We start from the raw sequence: 20,380 nt of genomic DNA, 5'->3' as shown, positions 1-20,380 counted from the left end.
AGTCAGTATTAAACTTTCATGATTCAGGTAGAGCTAATTGTAATTTTAAATAACTTCACAATTTATTTCCATGATCTAATTTGCTTCATTCTCTTGATATCCTTTGTTGAAAAGTATACGTAGGTAGTTGCTGATAGGTGGCTGCACATATATGACTCTTGTCATTGGGTCAACCAATGTGTTCAGCTAGCTCCCAGTAGTGCATTGCTGCTCCATCAACAAAGGATATAAAGAGAATAAAGCAAATTTGATAATAAAATAATAAATTAATGTAAAAGTGTTTGTGCTATTTGAATCATAAAAGAAAAAAAAAAATGGGCTTTCAAGTCCCTTTAAACAGACATTAAACTCAAAATGTAATTGCCCATAACATTTTACTTATGCATAGTAAATATATATATAAAAAACTTTTATTTATTTTGCCTTCCTTATCTGTAATTTAAGTCTGATAACTGTGTTTTATTTCCACTACCCCTAGTGAGCCTGGAGTGAACAATGCGTGATTCAGAACTTCATCTGCAACAAGGTACATTATTCAAAAGGATTTACAAGGAGTATATATCCCTTGACTGCAAAACAAAGAGATTTTTGCTGAAAAAAGTGATATCTTAAAATGCTGTAAAAGTAGTTTTTTTGTATGCAGATCATTTGCAATGCAGTGCTTAATTATTACTATATATATATATATATATATATATATATATATATATATATATATATATATACACACACATATACTGTATATAGTAATAATTAAGAACTGTGTATATATATATATATATGTTTAATAATTAAGCACTGTATATATATATATATATATATATATATATTAATAATTAAGCACTGTATATATATATTAATAATTAAGCACTGCATATATATATATATATATATATATATATATACACACACATACACATATATAATATATACATATGCTCTCAATTTATGTGAATGCATTTGTGCACATCGTTCCATGCAAATCCAGATCTTAGTGTGTTTCACTCTCACAAGAATAATTGTGGCTTGCGGCAGCCATCTTCCTAATCCATTACTTAACGAATACATATATCTACTGTGTGTGTATATACTGTATATATATGTACTTTTCATACTTTCTTTTGTGGGGCATCACATTGAGGATGAACTGACTTTGGGACTGTCTCCACTTTGGGATAATTTGATAAAGGTGCCAGTACAGCCCAGAAACGTCATGCAATCTCCCTTTGTTTTTTAATATGCTATATTAAAAGTTAATTTTTATTTTTTGCTAACACCGGTGAGTGCTGCCTTTTTTGTACTTTGTATCAGTTTTTGACATATGCACCCCAGCAGTTGCCATATTTGGTGAATAGGAGTGCAATATCTTTTGGGACTTTATATATATATATTAGATTTAATGTTATAATAAGTTACTTATACATTAAACAACATTTCTTTAAAGGGATACATAGCGGCATCAATACTGCACAATTATATAATAATTAAAATATAATGATTTTATTGTTTGTTTAATTTTTCAGCAATTCTTCCAAAACAAACAAAAAAAAAAAAACACTTATCACCTTGGGATGATTAGTGAATTGGAATTCCAGCTATTGTGCTAGAATGCTTTATTTATTTTAGTTCTTGCTACATTATCTAAACAAGTCAATTTAATGTTTCTTTTTTTCAGTTACTACTTTGTAAAATCCTAAATGTTGCTACTTAGGAAAAGTAAATGAATGTGGAGTCATAATGTTTTTGATCATGAATTTTATAAAATAATTCTACTTTTTTTCCTTTCTCTGTCGTGCCTTTTTGCAATTTTAGGGGATATCAGCAAGTTACATTGAACCCTAACTGTGCATTTATATATTTTTTTAATTTATAAAAACATCTTATAATCTATGTGTTTACACTCAGATAAAACAAAAATTAGTCTTTAAAGGGACAGTCTAGCCAAAAGTAAACTTTCATGATTCAGATAGAATATGTAATTTTAAACAACTTTCCAATATACTTTTATTATCAATTTTGCTTTGTTCTCTTGGTATTCTTAGCTTAAAGCTAAACCTAGGAGGCTCATATGCCTCTTATCTGAATGCATTTTTACATTTTTCACAACTAGAGGGCGTTAGTTCAGGTGTGCCATATAGATAACATTGTGCTCACACCCGTGGAGTTACCTAGCAGTCAGCACTGATTGGCTAAAATGCAAGTCTATCAAAAGAACTGAACTAAGGGGGCAGTGTGCAAAGGCTTAGATACAAGGTAACATAGGTAAAAACTGTATTTCTCTGTCGTGCCTTTTTGCAAAACTGGGTAATGGGTAATAAAGGGATTATCTATCTTTTTAAACAATACAAATTCTGGTGTAGACAGTTCCTTTAAATGCAAAAAAATGCAAACATTAAAATATTGTAGAGCAGTGCAAAGCACTTTTTTTCTAAAAGCGAATGGACAGATAAATTTAGCGATACAGAATTTGACGGCACTATACAAATAAATGATAATAATAAATTACAATACTTTAAATAGAAATGTATTGCAATTATGTTTATTAAAAGTATGTGTGTATTAGAAATAAAAGTGTTAAAATCTTTCAAAATTTACTGACAGTTTGTTACTAAATATGACTTGAAATTTGTCTCTGCTTTTCAACGTTATAGGGTATGTTTTGGAAATCAGCGAGTGTTTACACATTAGTCAGGTGTAAGAGTTGATTGGTCAAGAGGAAGGAAATCTAGAGCATCCCAATTATGGGGGGAAACATTGCTTATAATTGTGTTAGGATATCACTGTTTAATTTATAAAATATTTTATATCTCTCTCTGTTTATCCGATAATCATTGCCAACTTAGGGCTCGCTTTCACTGAGCCGCAATTGGGTTTGTGCAGTTCACAAAGTCAAAAAAAGCCGCTGTCGGAAGGCATTACTGCTGCCAAATACCATTTTGTGTCCCATAGAAAATAATTAAAGAGATACTAAACCCAAATGTTTTCTTTAATGATTCAGATTGAGCAGTAATTTTAAGCCCCTATTATCAAATTTTTCATCATTCTCTTGCTATCTTTATTTGAAAAGCAGGAAGTGTAAGGGGCCGGGTGAGAGATCTAACTTCTGATGGAAGGGTTAACACAACATTAAATTACGCATACACGAACAGACTGACTGAATGCATTGCCTAGAATATTTTAATTGAATCCTGGTACTTAAATGGAGCCGTAAATGACTTTTAGCTGTACAACTTCAGTAGCTTATGACTCCGTTATTACTAACTGTAATGAGCCTTTATTCTGTATAATCATTTGATTTATTCTAAGGAAAACAAAGGAACAGTTAATATTTTGTTTGTATTAATAATTCTGCAGTGTACTTACCAACAGCGGCTGAAAATGCTGAATATTGGTCTGGCAAGGACAAAAATAAATAGTTAATAAAGTTTACTAGCAGGCAATTTAAAGGGACAGTCTACACTAAAATTGTTATTGTTCATAACGATAGATAATGCCTTAACTACCCATTCCCCAGCTTTGCACAAAAAACATTGTTATATTAATATACTTTATAACATATTAACCTCTAAATGTCTGCCTGTTTCTAAACCACTACAGACAGCCTCTTATCACATGCTTTTTTATTTGTGTTTCACAACAGGAGACTGCTAGTTCATGTGGACCATAGAGATAAAATTGTGTTCACGTCCGAGGAGTTATTTAAGGTTTAGCACAAAACAGTACTAAATGCAAGTCAATAGATAATAAATAAAAAGTAATGTGATCAGGGGGCTGGAAGAAGGTTCTTAGATACAAGGCAATCACAGAGGTAAAAAGTGTATAAATATAACAGTGTTGGTTATGCAAAACTGGGGAATGGGTAATAAAGGGATTATCTATCTTTTAAAACAATAACAATTCTGTTGTAGACTGTCCTTTAAGAGAAAAACAAATATGAAACACATCTTTGGGGTCCTTTAAAGCATTTTAGATTGGTTGTTCTTCATATACATCTAATATATATATATATATATATATATATATATATATATATATATATATATATATATATATATATATATATATAAAGAGAGAGTGTGAGAGAGAGAGTGTGAGAGAGAGAGTGTGAGAGAGAGAGTGTGAGAGAGAGAGTGTGAGAGAGAGAGTGTGAGAGAGAGAGTGTGAGAGAGAGAGAGAGTGTGAGAGAGAGAGAGTGTGAGAGAGAGAGAGTGTGAGAGAGAGAGAGTGTGAGAGAGAGAGTGTGAGAGAGAGAGTGTGTGAGAGAGAGTGTGTGAGAGAGAGAGTGTGTGAGAGAGAGTGTGTGAGAGAGAGTGTGTGAGAGAGAGTGTGTGAGAGAGAGTGTGTGAGAGAGAGAGAGTGAGAGAGTATAGTCACGTACAAATGATGTGCTACTCAGAAAGTGATCGCAGGACATAATAGCATTTAAATCTGATTTTAGCAACACTTCTACTTAAATCCAGATTCTTAGCTCACCTAAAATGATGGGTCCCAAGAACAAAGCATAGTCAGTTTCAGGGATAAAAATGCGAGGTCGAATTCCAGAACAAGTCTACAAAAAATAAAATAAATAAATTAATTAAATAGAAATTTCTAGTGTTTAATAATATGCAAGTTATTAACAGTATATATATATATATATGATGCAACATTATTACAAATAAGATTGAATGATTTACTTGTAAATTTGAGATTCAGTGGGACAGTAAAGCCAAAGTCAGATTTTAACATTAATGGTTTAGCTAGTGCTTGCAATTTAAAAAAAATAGAAAGAAAGAAAAAAAAAAGTAATTTTTTTTTCGTTAACAAATTTGCTTCATTCACTTGGTATGTTTTGTTGAAGTATAAATATAGGAAGGCTCATAAGAGCTCTGCACCATAAACATTTCTTTAGCACTCTATGGTAGCTGTGCTTGCAACAATTTTTCTAGAAATGTTATACATTGTTGCATACAATACTATCACAGACGTGCACTCTCATGTACCTTCTACTGGAGTCAAAACATAAAAGGTTATGATAGCAGAACGCTGGAAGTATGGGGTGGAGCAAAACTGTAGAATGTAGGAATGAATGTTGGAAGATATGTATATATTAAATATATGCACATATATAGATACACACACACACACACATATATATATATTAGTATGTCAAGCTCACTTGTAGCTAGCAATGATAACACAATGGGGCCCATTTAACAAGGGTCGAACTGCCCTGAATGTAACTGTTTCCGCGTGAGCATACAGGCTCGTCGGAAACAGGAGTTAAGAAGCAGCGGTCTTAAGACCACTGCTCCTTAACTCGTACGTCTCCTCTGAGGTGGTGGACAGCATTCTGCCCAATCGCATAAAATTGGGTTAATTGACACCCCCTGCTAGCAGCCAAAATTTGTTAATAGAAGTAAATTGGATTTTTTTTATTATTATTAAAGATTTAATGCTCTATCTTAATCTTGAGAGTTTAATTTGGATGTTACTGTCCTTTTAATGTTGAGTTTCTATTGATAACACATTATGATAGACACACACTTACAGGCTGACACATTCCTGTTGTAATATTGCACAGATTAATTTCGCAGTGCAAGTAAACCCGGTCATAATCTCCCACAAACTTGAACATCTGAACCGAAAATTTTCCAATTGCAGAGACGCCATTTTCAAACACTCTTATAGATGAGTCCTGCTTGTTAGGACATCTGTAACAACAAATAAAATGTTACCGAATTGCCAATAGCAGAATGAAGGGAAAAAGCCACTTTATATCTATAGGCAAAATAATATCATCTATTTAAAAGTCACCATTTCTTGGTTAAAGGGACCCTGAACCCACATTTTTTCTTTCGTGATTCAGATAGAGCAGCAATTTTAAACAACTTTCTAATTTACTCCTATTATCACATTTTCTTCATTCTCTTGGCATCTTTATTTGAAAAGCAAGAATGTAAGTTTAGATGCTGGCCCATTTTTGGTGAACAACCTGGGTTGTTCTTGCTGATTGGACAGCACCAATAAACAAGTGCTCTCCAAGGTTGGAACCAAAAATTGTCTGGCTCCTTAGCTTAGATGACTTATTTTTCAAATAAAGATAGCAAGAGAACAAAGAAAAATTGATAATAGGCGTAAATTAGAAAGTTGCTTAAAATTGCATGCTGTATCTGAATCTTGAAATAATTTTTTTGGGGTTCAGTGTCCCTTTAATGATCAAACTCTAGTATTACTAGAATCAAAATAACATGAGCTAAACGGAACATATTTAAATAATAAAAGATCATAAGGCAATTAATACAACAAATGAAGAAATAATAATGGGTTTCATTTCCCCTTTAGTCACTTTAACCGTTATGTTCTGAAGTTGGAGCAGTGACTGTTCAGTTGATGATACCAAAGTATTGTGGTCATCAAATTCAATTTTAGATATATTTTCTCTCTGTTTTTCCTCACATTTTTGTTTGCAATTGTCTATTTTATGTTGGTCAAATGGTCACAATTATTTAACCCCTCTGGTGCTAGGCTTTTTCACAACCCTGTGCTAAGCTGATTTTGAAAAGTGTATATTTTTGTTAGGGTTTTAGTAAATAACAATAGTTCGTTGTGATCACCTTGCTAAATTGTTATCAAAGGCACCCAAATTTTAAAATGGGGCTAATACTGTAATTAAAACTAGAGGGTCCCATTTGTGCCAGAGAAGAAATGAAAGCACGTTTTTTTGCCAGCTGATCACTGTTACCATGGAGATCACCTGACTATACAGACATTTAAAAATTGATTTGTCAGCTATAAAAAAAATAAAAAAATATTGGGGTTCTGAACACATTTCAGATTTTTTGTGTGTCACCAAATGTGTTATTTTTAGGGACTTGTTAAGATATCTCTATTCAAGGAAATGTTCTTTCTAATGATGGGTCTATATCATCTGTAGCTGCTAAGGGAGCTGAGATCAAGGGGTTTGAACCACCTTCCCTCATCTAGTTCCTTTGCAGCTATGCTAACTCCGCCCCTTTGTGACATCTCCTCTTGATTGTGGCAATATGAGTGACACTCCTAGTGAAAGCTTGGGAGTGCTGCTCACTAGGCCAACAATCACCCCTGGCATGTAGTGCAGAGGAAATCGCCAAAAACAGCTTCTGATCAGCGACCCCCCTGGACATTACTAGAACAGCTCGTCATGATCATACAGGCTGCAATGGGCATAACGAAAACAAGTTCATTTTCAATAGTAATTTATAAAATGTAAACACTACACCCAGGAATTTATTATTTTTGTCAGTGGTTGCTTGCAATATTTTAAAACATAAACATTTGCTTCATTCTCTTGGAATCCTTTGTTGAAGGAGGAGCAATACAGTACTGGGAGCTATGACAAAATGCATTTATGTGCAGCTTCTGAGCCTACCTAGATATAGTTTAACAAAGGATACAAAGAGAACAAAACAGATTTGATAATAGAAATAAAATGGAAATTTATTTAAAATTGTATGCTTTATTTGAATCATGACAGAAAAAATGTGGGTTTCATGTCCCTTTAAATGTGTAACTCTCTCATCCTTACCTATCCTTTATTATGTAATATTTAACGGGATCATCAGCGTTCCTGGTTGGAGTGGCATAGCAATTCTTCATCACCACGGCGTACTGAGAAGTATCTGGTTCATCCAGGATGACGCCAACGTATAATGATGATTGTGTTGATAGCGCTATTTCTTTACCCTCATAAGGGGAGAGAAAGCTCTGATCTTTGTAGACTGCCATCTGCATCGTAAATGTTCCTGTTCCTTCAAGGGTAAAACTCATGGCACTGCAACATTCATAATGTTATACGTGATATACAAAATTTAATAGGTTTAAAGGTTAAAAAAAAAAGATTTGCTGATAGGTCACATAAAATACATGGTCATTTCAAGACTTTTCTCTATTGATGTAATTGGTTAGGATAACAACCAAGTGTGAAAACTTTCATAATACATTAACACCCTGTTTCCTGTGATTGATGACCAATTCTAAGAAATGATAAATAAAGTTCATGCATTATTTGATTGCACGGTTTTAGTCAGCACCATTAAAGGGAAACAGTATGTTTCTATAATTTATATCATACAGCAGAAGTTAAATATGTTAAATTGATCTCTGTATGAAAATTGTAAAAGGTATTTAAATGTAAATGCAAAATAACAGAAAGTGAATATACACCCAGTACACAGCTCTCTATTGTTCATAGCCTGATTGGGACAAGTTGAATAGAAAAGTTGGTCTATACAGCACAGGAAGATCATCTTTTGTTTTTAAACAACAAATCACTGTAAAACATTTTGAGCTATTCTATTTTGGATGGAATCTAGAAACATTTAGTACAATGTCCCTTTAATATTAAATATTTTGTCCTAGATTACAGTACAAATGGACGATAATCAATAGCGTAAAGACTAACGCACAATCGGTATTATAAGTAGATGATTAAGGCTTAGATTATAAGTGGAGCGTTATCATACTTATTTACACTCAAATCCATATTACATGTGGTGTGCTGTTAATATTTTAACTAAATCAACTTAATGCAGCCACAACTCTTTTTAGCGCTTCCTATGCTTTTCATGGATAGTGCAGGAAGCTCTCTTAGCGCGCTTATTGTGCTCATATTACAGTTACATTAAGTGGTGAGTTAAAGGGACAGTCAAGTTGAAATTAAACTTCGATGACTCAGATAGGGCATGCAGTTTTAAACAACTTTTCAATTTACTTTTATCATCAAATTTGCTTTGTTCTCTTGATATTCTTTGTTGAATGCTAAACCTAGGTAGGCTCATATGCTAATTTCTAAGCCCTTGAAGGCCTCCTCTTATCTCAGTGTATTTTGACAGTTTTCACAGCTAGACATTGCTAGTTCATGTGTGCCAAATAGATACCATTGCGCTCACTCCCGTGGAGTTATATATGAGTCAGCACTGATTGGCTAAAATGCAAGTCTATCAAAAGAACTGAAATAAGAGGCAGTCTGCAGTGGCTTAGATACAAGGTAATCACAGAGGTAAAAAGTGTATTAATATAACTGTATTGGTTATGCAAAACTGGGGAATGGGTAATAAAGGGATTATCTATCTTTTTAAACAATAACAATTTTGGTGAAGACGGTCGGACAGACATGATACGCTACAGTGGATTATGTCCGACCGACACTTGATAGATTGGCCCTATAGCATGCAATTTTGAACAACTGTCCAATTTACTTTTATGATCAAATTTGCTTTCTTCTCTTGGTATCCTTTGTTGAAGCATAAACCTAGGCAGGCTGATAGAAGCTTAGTAGCATGCATGTGTCTTTAGCAGTCTATAGCAGCAGTATTTGCAACATTGTATAACACAGCAATAAACAATGTTGCAAACACTGCTGTCAGATAACTATAGACACATGCATGCTCCTGAGCTCACCTAGAATTACTCTTTAACAAAAGAAACTAAAAAGAATTAAAGTAGATGGGAAACTTGTTTAAAATGTCATTCTCTATCCAATCCATTTAAGTTTAATTTTGACTTTAATGTCCCTTTAATATGTATTTCAAAGCACAACAGCTTTAGTTATTATTAGGTTTTCAAAAGCATTAAAAGAGAAAGCAATATCTCAGATTACACACCCGCACACACTTAACAAGCGACTTGTAATATGCGCAAAAAAAGAACAAGACTACGGCTTTGAGATTTCCATTGAAAGGTTAGGACACACTAAGTGGCCAATTAATAAGCCCCAAATGCAACAGAATGCATCTGTTTCCGCATGAGCCTTCAAGTTCACCGAAAACTGGAGTTAAGAAGCAGCGGTCTTAAAACCGCTGCTCCTTAACTCGTCTGCCACCTCTGAAGAGGCGGACAGCAATCAGCCCGATAAGCTATGATCGTGTTGATTGACACCCCCTGCTAGCGGCCCATTGGCTGCGAATGTGCAGGGGGCGGCATTGAACAAGCATTTCTAGTGAAATGCTTGTGCAATGATAAATGCCAACAGTGCATGCTGTCGGCATTATTGACGTGCGGTGAACATTGATAATTCGGCCCCTAAGGATAGATTACAAGCGGAGCTCAAAAATATTAGAACTATGGATCACTAACACCGCTCAATTTAAATGAACAGCGCTCCAACTCTTGTGCTCCTATTACAAGTTGAATGTCCCTCACCCAATATGGGGCACGCTGCAAACCCTGTTCTGGTTTTCACTCAAGCACTAACCTGAAGGTGAGCTGAGCCACTCAGGCGTGCTTACATCTGGAGGTCGCACTTAGCCCAGTGCGGCTGGGCTAAGTCCTTCACCCCATAGACTTCTATGGGTCACACTACAAAACCCTGTTCTGGCGTTCGCTCAAGCACTAAGGTGAGCTAAGCCAAGTCGGCTAAAGATGAAGGTGTTTTAAGAAATACTTGAAATAGCATTGTTCTTATCTATTTACATACATGTATATATATATATATATATATATATATATATATATATATATATATATATATATATATATATATATATATATATATTTATATTTATACATAGATAGCTAGATAGCTATATAGATATATAGAATTTTTTAACAAAAAATTACATTTTCTTCTGGGTGAAGGACAATTCTTTTTCAAGTATTTCTTTTATAAAACTACACTTAAGTAGAAGCCCTAAACATCAGGCACTTTGCAGTATCGCCCAAGTTTGAGACCTCTGTACAACTGTCCCCGCCACTGCACTCTCTTTGCTCTAACTTTTACCAGTTTTGCAAACTTAAAGGGACATAATACTCATATGCTAAATCACTTGAAACTGATGCAGTATAACTGTAAAAAGCTAACAGGAAAATATCACCTGAGCATCTCAATGTAAAAAAGGAAGATATTTTACCTCACAATTTCCTCAGCTCAGCAGAGTAAGTTCTGTGTAAAAAGTTATACTTCACCTGCTCCCAGCTGCAGGTAAAAAAAAAATAAAAAAATGAAGAAATGAATAACAGCCAATCAGCATCAGCAGTGCTGAGGTCATGAACTCTTACTGTAATCTCATGAGATTTGACTTAACTCTCATGAGATTTCATAGTAAGCTTCCTTTACCTGATTGGTGAAATAATATGAGAGTGCACGAGGCTCATCCTTTCAGCTGTCCCAGGACAGACACACTAATATGCTGCTTAGAAATCCTTTACAATGGGAGGTGGCTACTGAGGAACTTTTGAGGTAAAATAACTTCCTTTTTTTACATAGAGATGTTCAGGTGATATTTTCTAGTCAGCTTTTTACAGCTATGCTGCATCACTTTAAAGTGTTTAAACATTTGGGTATTATGGCCCTTTAAACTTGTTACCTTTCAGGTGTGCCTTTTACCCTGCCCCATAGTAAGCCTGACATATACCATAGCCCACCCTCAACCTACTTGAAGTTACAGGGAATCTGCCCACAATGCTCTGTTTATTCTCCCAACCTTCTGGCCATAGGTACTGCTACTTACCTGGAAGCATTAAAAGATATGAGTCACAGGTAGGTGGGCACTATCCTAAACAAACTATACAGTTATGCTCATTCCCACTTCAGTGCCCCTTTTTATTCATTTGTTTTCTTGTTATAAGAAAAACTTTTAACATATTCATCGCTGACATTTAACCAACACCATGAAAGTGCCAGTATGTTTGTTAATTACACACTATGGTTGTATAAAGTTGTATCACTCTCTTGCAATCTATATGTTATAGCATAACATTATTTATAAACTAATAGCTAACCTGTGCATTTCCATTTCTGAAATTAAAGAGATAGTGGATCGGTTTATAAAGTACCTGAGTACTGGTTTTAAGGAAGTTTCAAGGCTGAGCTTCATATCCAATGGATAGGCGCAAGCAAATCGCACCTGGAATTCCTGATTTCTCATGATAATCTGGTTTGTTTCCAAAGACACATGCAAAGTGTTTGAGTAGATAGCATGTGTTTTATTCCTCTGAAAAAATAGAGTGCAATTATATATACACAGCTACTGACATTAGTTACAGGCTGACAGGGTTAAAATTACAAAAGACAATACATGCAATATGAAGATGTAATGTGTTCTGCCAGTGAGTTATTAGCTAATGTAGAGCACCTGCAAAAAGCTGGTGTAAGGACAGGGAGATTAATTAGTGTAAACGCTAAAGAGGTTAAAAGGGAAAATGATGACAAAAGAAGAAGGATTTAAGGTAGGAAATAGGTTGTATAGTCCCTCGGCAGTAGTGTTATAGGACATCCTTGAAGCTCTGAAAGCTTGGGGCAAGTCTTGTGGAGAGAGGAAGAGAATATCACAAAAATAGGTGCTGGTCTAAAAAGGTTCTGAATGGCAAAATGTTTGAAGTTAGGAAAGCAAAAATGCAGATCTTGGTCAAAATGAAGGGGCAGATAGGAAAATATTTGCAGATAAGTGCAGATACAGGGAGGCCGAATTATCAAATGTGCAGACGGACATGATCCACTGTAGCGTATCATGTCCGCCGCACATCGATAAATTATCATTGCACAAGCATTTCTAGTGAAAAGCTTGTGCAATGCTGCCCCCTGCACATTCACAGCCAATCGGCCGCTAGCAGGGGGTATCAATCAACCCGATCATATGGGATTGTGCGGATTACTGTCCTCCGCCTCAGAGGGGGCGGACGAGTTAAGGAGCAGCGGTCTTAAGACTGCTGCCTCTTAACTCCTGTTTCTGGCGAGCCTGAAGGCTCGCACGGAAAAAGATGCATTAAGATGCATAAAGGGCATGATACATCAGCCCCACAGTATATTAGAGGTACAGATGCCAACCCTCCATTAATTGGCCAAACCGTTTTACAGTCTCTCAGGCTCTCTTATTTATCTGCTCTCAGAACATTTTTCTACCTTATTTTCTTTTTACACCATGTAAAAAATGAATTTCACACGTAATTTTGTAATCTTATTTAGTTAAAATTTTGATGTATCTGACAGTTTAATGTCTTCTCTCCCACTGTGTCTTAAATGAGCAACAGATTTTACAGATTAGCAGAAAGTTGTTGACTACGTGAATGAAGAATTGTGTTGTACCCAACTGAATCACATTGTAGAATAAAGGAGCCTATTTATCAAGCACCTCTGAGGAGGCGGACAGAACTCGCAATACGATCGGGTTCATTGACATCCCCTGCTAATCTGCAGGGGGCGGCGTTGCACCAGCAGTTCACAAGAACTGCTGGTGCAATGATAAATGCTGAAAGCGTACGCTGTCAACATTTATTGATGTGCGGCGGACATGATCTGCAATATCGGATCATGTCCGTCCGCACCTTGTTAAATAGGCCTCAAAGTGTTTTTTTTAGTAACTACTGTTAAAATCTGTTGATTCCTCAGCCTCTCTTATTTTGTTCAAAAATATTTGACAACCCTAATTGGATGGTGCAATATGATTGACAGTAATAGAATAATTTCGAATATGAAGAATGATACTTAAAAAAACATAAAAGTGCAAAATTAAATGCTGTAATATGTAAGAGCATTTCTTTATTGGACTTTTACGTGCATATAATTGTGTGTTTATCCTCTGCAAAGATTCTCCAGAGCAATATTGCAAGCTAGCTAGTAATTGGTGACTATGCACATATGCCTTTTGCCATTGGCTCAGCAGCACCCATGGTAGTTCCTCCCTGCTTGATGTGCTAGTGTTTTTTAGAGCTTCTAAGTTAGATAAAACTGGCTAAATTCTACTTCCTGTAAGAAATAAAACAGATTACAAGACAGCAGTGTCTCACAGTAAATGCAAGAGTTAATATGGCAACACCTTATGCCGCTAAAACTCACAGATTGAACTGAAAAAATAAATGAAAATTCAATATTGCTCATGTAGTTTACTTCATGTTTATGAGATTTTTCTATCAAACTAGGTAGCCTCATAATTCATAAATAAAGAAAAATATGTAGCGTGTAGAAAACACAAAAAATGGCAAATCAGTTCTCTGCTCCAACCCAATGTTCAATACTACCAGCTATGCTCCTCCTCTGGATTGCATATAGGAAACATCAGATCTTCAGGTCAATGTTCTTTTTTAAGAGATAGATCAACAAATAGTGTAATAACATCAACACAACCTACAGTACTAAATGGAATATAATCACAGAGGAGTATATGAAATATGTCTTTATTTTAACAGTGATTCCACTGGAACTTTAAAACACGGTCAGGATATAACAATGATGGTAAAAATGTTAACTCACCTTGCTCTACGCGTTGCGGCTAAACAGTGCCTTTCTCAAAAAAATTTAATCAAATCTAACATTTTAAATCTGAATACATGTTCTTGAGAAAGGCACTGTTTAGCCAAAACGCATAAAGCTGGCTGAGTTTCTAATGTTTCTTTTAATGAAGGATTTTTATTATAATTATATCCTGGCCATCTGTTAAAGTTCCAGTGGAATCACAGTTAAAATAAAGACAGATTCCATATACTCCTCTGTGATTATTTTCAATTTAGTACCAGAGGTTGTGTTGGCATTACTACATATTTGCAAATCTATAACCTATAAAAGTGAATCAGGGGGGTTGTCTCCTGAATGTCTTACGCTTCCTGTATTCGATCCAGGAAAGGTGCTGAGCTGTGAGTACCAAAAACAAACCTCATATTTAAATTTGCAAACAGAGAAATAATGATACATATTAGATACTCATGTGAAAATCATAGTGAATACTTTTAACAACAGAACTGCATTTGTGCTTGGATGCAAACTACAACTGCAAGAGCATACATAGAGAGAAGCGCTTTACCAGGAATGAACAACAGCTTAGTAGCTTGTTCTAGCGTGAGTTACCTGCAAGTTAGGTCAGCCCACCCCAGAAATACCAGGCAATTCGACTCTGAGCAAGGAACATGACAACCCCAGATGATCATTTCAGCCTTCTGTAGACCTCGTCAGTGAGGTGCAGCCATGTTCCTCTAAATACATTGGGCAAGGAGTCTAGACAGGAATACACTATTGCATTACAATAGTTTCCACCCTAGGAACCTTATAGACTCTTTACTAAAGGTACAAAGGATTGTGAGTAGGAAGAACAGGGTGGAACAAAGGTTAGAGGAGATGCAACACAAATTTGTGAGTAAAGGATATCCTAAGGGACTATTACAGCAAAAAAAAAAAAAGAAATCAAGAAGGGGGAACAAACTCACAGGAGGAAGGAAGATAAAGATAGGATGGTGTTTGTTTCACAATATAGTCCTCTTAGCCACAATATCAAGTGGATAGTCACTAAACACTGGCATATATTATGTGGCTGTAATGAAAATATCCCATTCTCCACTTAAGGCTCATAGAAGGGTTAAACACCTCAGAGACCACTTAAGTACCGATGGGTCCAGAGAAAAAAATCTGTGCAAACATACATAGGAAGTAAGAAAATAGGAATCTACCCCTGTCTTAGTTGCATGAGCTGCAGCTTAATCATTAAAGGGGAATCCTTTTACCACCCACTTAATGGTAAAAAAATGTAAAATCAATGGCTTTTTTACCTGTGAGTCAAAGTTTGTGGTTTATCTTATCAAATGCCCATGCTCTATGGTCTATGTAGGGGAAACACCTAGAAAAATGAGCCAACATAGATCAAACATCTGATGTAAAAACTTAGAGGCTCCCTTATCCTTACATTTTGTTGAAAAACATAATTTATACTTACCTGATAAATTTATTTCTCTTGTAGTGTATCCAGTCCACGGATCATCCATTACTTATGGGATATTAACTCCTCCCCAACAGGAAGTGCAAGAGGATTCACCCAGCAGAGCTGCTATATAGCTCCTCCCCTAACTGCCATTACCAGTCATTCGACCGAAAACATGCAGAGAAAGGAAAACCATAGGGTACAGTGGTGACTGTAGTTTAATGGAAAAATTACCTGCCTTAAAGTGACAGGGCGGGCCGTGGACTGGATACACTACAAGAGAAATAAATTTATCAGGTAAGTATAAATTATGTTTTCTCTTGTTAAGTGTATCCAGTCCACGGATCATCCATTACTTATGGGATACCAATACCAAAGCTAAAGTACACGGATGACGGGAGGGACAGGCAGGCTCTTTATACGGAAGGAACCACTGCCTGAAGAACCTTTCTCCCAAAAACAGCCTCCGAAGAAGCAAAAGTGTCAAATTTGGAAAATTTGGAAAAAGTATGAAGAGAAGACCAAGTTGCAGCCTTGCAAATCTGTTCAACAGAAGCCTCATTCGTAAAGGCCCAAGTGGAAGCCACAGCTCTAGTAGAATGTGCTGTAATTCTTTCAGGAGGCTGCTGTCCAGCAGTCTCATAGGCTAACCGTATTATGCTACGAAGCCAAAAGGAGAGAGAGGTAGCCGAAGCTTTTTGACCTCTCCTCTGACCAGAATAAACGACAAACAGGGAAGACGTTTGTCGAAAATCCTTAGTTGCCTGTAGATAAAATTTCAGGGCACGGACTACATCTAGATTGTGTAGCAGACGTTCCTTTTTCGAAGAAGGATTAGGACACAAAGATGTAACCACAATCTCTTGATTGATATTCCTGTTAGTGACCACCTTAGGTAGGAACCCAGGTTAAGTACGCAGAACTACCTTGTCTGAATGAAAAATCAGATAAGGAGAATCACAATGTAAGGCAGATAACTCAGAGACTCTTCGAGCCGAGGAAATCGCCATTAAAAACAGAACTTTCCAAGATAACAACTTGATATCAATGGAATGAAGGGGTTCAAACGGAACCCCCTGTAAAACATTAAGAACTAAGTTCAAACTCCATGGTGGAGCAACAGTTTTAAACACAGGCTTGATCTTAGCTAAAGCCTGACAAAAAGCTTGAACGTCCGGAACTTCTGACAGACGTTTGTGTAAAAGAATGGACAGAGCTGAAATCTGTCCCTTTAAGGAACTAGCGGATAAACCCTTTTCTAAACCTTCTTGTAGAAAAGACAATATCCTCGGAATCCTAACCTTACTCCATGAGTAACTCTTGGATTCGCACCAATATAAGTATTTGCGCCATATCTTATGGTAAATCTTTCTGGTAACAGGCTTCCTAGCCTGTATTAAGGTATCAATAACTGACTCAGAAAAACCACGTTTTGATAAAATCAAGCGTTCAATTTCCAAGCAGTCAGCTTCAGAGAAATTAGATTTTGATGTTTGAAGGGACCCTGGATCAGAAGGTCCTGTTTCAGAGGTAGCGACCAAGGTGGACAGGATGACATGTCCACTAGATCTGCATACCAAGTCCTGCGTGGCCATGCAGGCGTTATTAGAATCACTGATGCTCTCTCCTGTTTGATTCTGGCAATCAATCGAGGAAGCATCGGGAAGGGTGGAAACACATAAGCCATCCCGAAGGTCCAAGGTGCTGTCAAAGCATCTATCAGAACCGCTCCCGGATCCCTGGATCTGGACCCGTAACGAGGAAGCTTGGCGTTCTGTCGAGACGCCATGAGATCTATCTCTGGTTTGCCCCAACGTCGAAGTATTTGGGCAAAGACCTCCGGATGAAGTTCCCACTCCCCCGGATGAAAAGTCTGACGACTTAAGAAATCCGCCTCCCAGTTCTCCACTCCCGGGATGTGGATTGCTGACAGGTGGCAAGAGTGAGACTCTGCCCAGCGAATTATCTTTGATACTTCCATCATTGCTAGGGAGCTTCTTGTCCCTCCCTGATGGTTGATGTAAGCTACAGTCGTGATGTTGTCCGACTGAAACCTGATGAACCCCCGAGTTGTTAACTGGGGCCAAGCCAGAAGGGCATTGAGAACTGCTCTCAATTCCAGAATGTTTATTGGTAGGAGACTCTCCTCCTGATTCCATTGTCCCTGAGCCTTCAGAGAATTCCAGACAGCGCCCCAACCTAGTAGGCTGGCGTCTGTTGTTACAATTGTCCAGTCCGGCCTGCTGAATGGCATCCCCCTGGACAGATGTGGCCGAGAAAGCCACCATAGAAGAGAATTTCTGGTCTCTTGATCCAGATTCAGAGTAGGGGACAAGTCTGAGTAATCCCCATTCCACTGACTTAGCATGCACAATTGCAGCGGTCTGAGATGTAGACGTGCAAAGGGTACTATGTCCATTGCTGCTACCATTAAGCCGATCACCTCCATGCATTGAGCTACTGACGGGTGTTGAATGGAATGAAGTACACGGCATGCATTTTGAAGCTTTGTTAACCTGTCTTCTGTCAGGTAAATCTTCATTTCTACAGAATCTATAAGAGTCCCCAAGAAGGGAACTCTTGTCAGTGGAAAGAGAGAACTCTTCTTTTCGTTCACCTTCCATCCATGCGACCTTAGAAATGCCAGTACTAACTCTGTATGAGACTTGGCAGTTTGAAAGCTTGAAGCTTGTATCAGAATGTCGTCTAGGTACGGAGCTACCGCAATTCCTCGCGGTCTTAGTACCGCCAGAAGAGCACACAGAACCTTTGTGAAGATTCTCGGAGCCGTAGCCAATCCGAATGGAAGAGCTACAAACTGGTAATGCCTGTCTAGAAAGGCAAACCTTAGATACCGGTAATGATCTTTGTGAATCGGTATGTGAAGGTAAGCATCCTTTAAATCCACTGTGGTCATGTACTGACCCTTTTGGATCATGGGTAAAATTGTCCGAATAGTTTCCATTTTGAACGATGGAACTCTTAGGAATTTGTTTAGGATCTTTAAATCCAAGATTGGCCTGAAAGTTCCCTCTTTTTTGGGAACCACAAACAGATTTGAGTAAAACCCTTGTCCTTGTTCCGACCGCGGAACCGGATGGATCACTCCCATTAATAAAAGATCTTGTACGCAGCGTAGAAACGCCTCTTTCTTTATTTGGTTTGTTGACAACCTTGACAGATGAAATCTCCCTCTTGGGGGAGAGAATTTGAAGTCTAGAAGGTATCCCTGAGATATGATCTCTAACGCCCAGGGATCCTGGACATCTCTTGCCCAAGCCTGGGCGAAGAGAGAAAGTCTGCCCCCCACTAGATCCGTTCCCGGATCGGGGGCCCTCGATTCATGCTGTCTTAGGGGCAGCAGCAGGTTTCCTGGCCTGCTTGCCCTTGTTCCAGGACTGGTTAGGTCTCCAGCCTTGTCTGTAGCGAGCAACAGCTCCTTCCTGTTTTGGTGCAGAGGAAGTTGATGCTGCTCCTGCTTTGAAATTACGAAAGGAACGAAAATTAGACTGTCTAGCCTTAGGTTTGGCTCTGTCTTGAGGCAGGGCATGGCCTTTACCTCCTGTAATGTCAGCGATAATTTCTTTCAACCCGGGCCCGAATAAGGTCTGCCCTTTGAAAGGTATATTAAGCAATTTAGATTTAGAAGTAACGTCAGCTGACCAGGATTTTAGCCACAGTGCTCTGCGTGCCTGAATGGCGAATCCGGAATTCTTAGCCGTAAGTTTAGTTAAATGTACTACGGCATCTGAAATAAATGAGTTAGCTAACTTAAGGGCTTTAAGCTTGTGTGTAATCTCATCTAATGGAGCTGATTCAAGTGTCTCTTCCAGAGACTCAAACCAAAATGCTGCTGCAGCCGTGACAGGCGCAATGCATGCAAGAGGTTGCAATATAAAACCTTGTTGAACAAACATTTTCTTAAGGTAACCCTCTAACTTTTTATCCATTGGATCTGAAAAGGCACAGCTATCCTCCACCGGGATAGTGGTACGCTTAGCTAAAGTAGAAACTGCTCCCTCCACCTTAGGGACCGTTTGCCATAAGTCCCGTGTGGTGGCGTCTATTGGAAACATCTTTCTAAATATCGGAGGGGGTGAGAACGGCACACCGGGTCTATCCCACTCCTTAGTAACAATTTCAGTAAGTCTCTTAGGTATAGGAAAAACGTCAGTACTCGCCGGTACCGCAAAATATTTATCCAACCTACACATTTTCTCTGGTATTGCAACTGTGTTACAATCATTCAGAGCCGCTAACACCTCCCCTAGTAATACACGGAGGTTTTCCAGCTTAAATTTAAAATTTGAAATATCTGAATCCAGTTTGTTTGGATCAGAACCGTCACCCGCAGAATGAAGCTCTCCGTCCTCATGTTCTGCAAATTGTGACGCAGTGTCTGACATGGCCCTAATATTATCAGCGCACTCTGTTCTCACCCCAGAGTGATCACGCTTACCTCTTAGTTCTGGTAATTTAGCCAAAACTTCAGTCATAACAGTAGCCATATCCTGTAATGTGATTTGTAATGGCCGCCCAGATGTACTCGGCGCTACAATATCACGCACCTCCCGAGCGGGAGATGCAGGTACTGACACGTGAGGCGAGTTAGTCGGCATAACTCTCCCCTCGTTGTTTGGTGAAATATGTTCAATTTGTACAGATTGACTTTTATTTAAAGTAGCATCAATACAGTTAGTACATAAATTTCTATTGGGCTCCACTTTGGCTTTAGCACA

At 37.5% G+C, this 20,380-nt stretch overlaps 1 protein-coding gene across 1 annotated transcript in view; it reads right to left on the bottom strand.

The window, feature by feature from the left end:
* Positions 1-4,450: 4,450 nt before the first annotated feature.
* Positions 4,451-20,380, bottom strand: part of LOC128641729 (uromodulin-like) — a 50,649-nt gene continuing 34,719 nt past the window's right edge. Inside the window, exons 10-13 of the mRNA XM_053694254.1 lie at positions 11,794-11,951; positions 7,547-7,792; positions 5,531-5,693; positions 4,451-4,549 (exon numbers count right to left, since the gene is read on the bottom strand). Of these exons, the coding sequence (XP_053550229.1) occupies positions 4,451-4,549; positions 5,531-5,693; positions 7,547-7,792; positions 11,794-11,951 (666 nt within the window). The remainder of the gene's footprint in view (positions 4,550-5,530; positions 5,694-7,546; positions 7,793-11,793; positions 11,952-20,380) is intronic.

Source organism: Bombina bombina, chromosome 11 (assembly GCF_027579735.1).
Source record: "Bombina bombina isolate aBomBom1 chromosome 11, aBomBom1.pri, whole genome shotgun sequence".
Taxonomy (NCBI): Eukaryota; Metazoa; Chordata; class Amphibia; order Anura; family Bombinatoridae; genus Bombina; species Bombina bombina.
The sequence above is the reverse complement of the archived record's forward strand: the minus strand, read 5'-3'. Positions and strand labels throughout refer to the sequence as shown.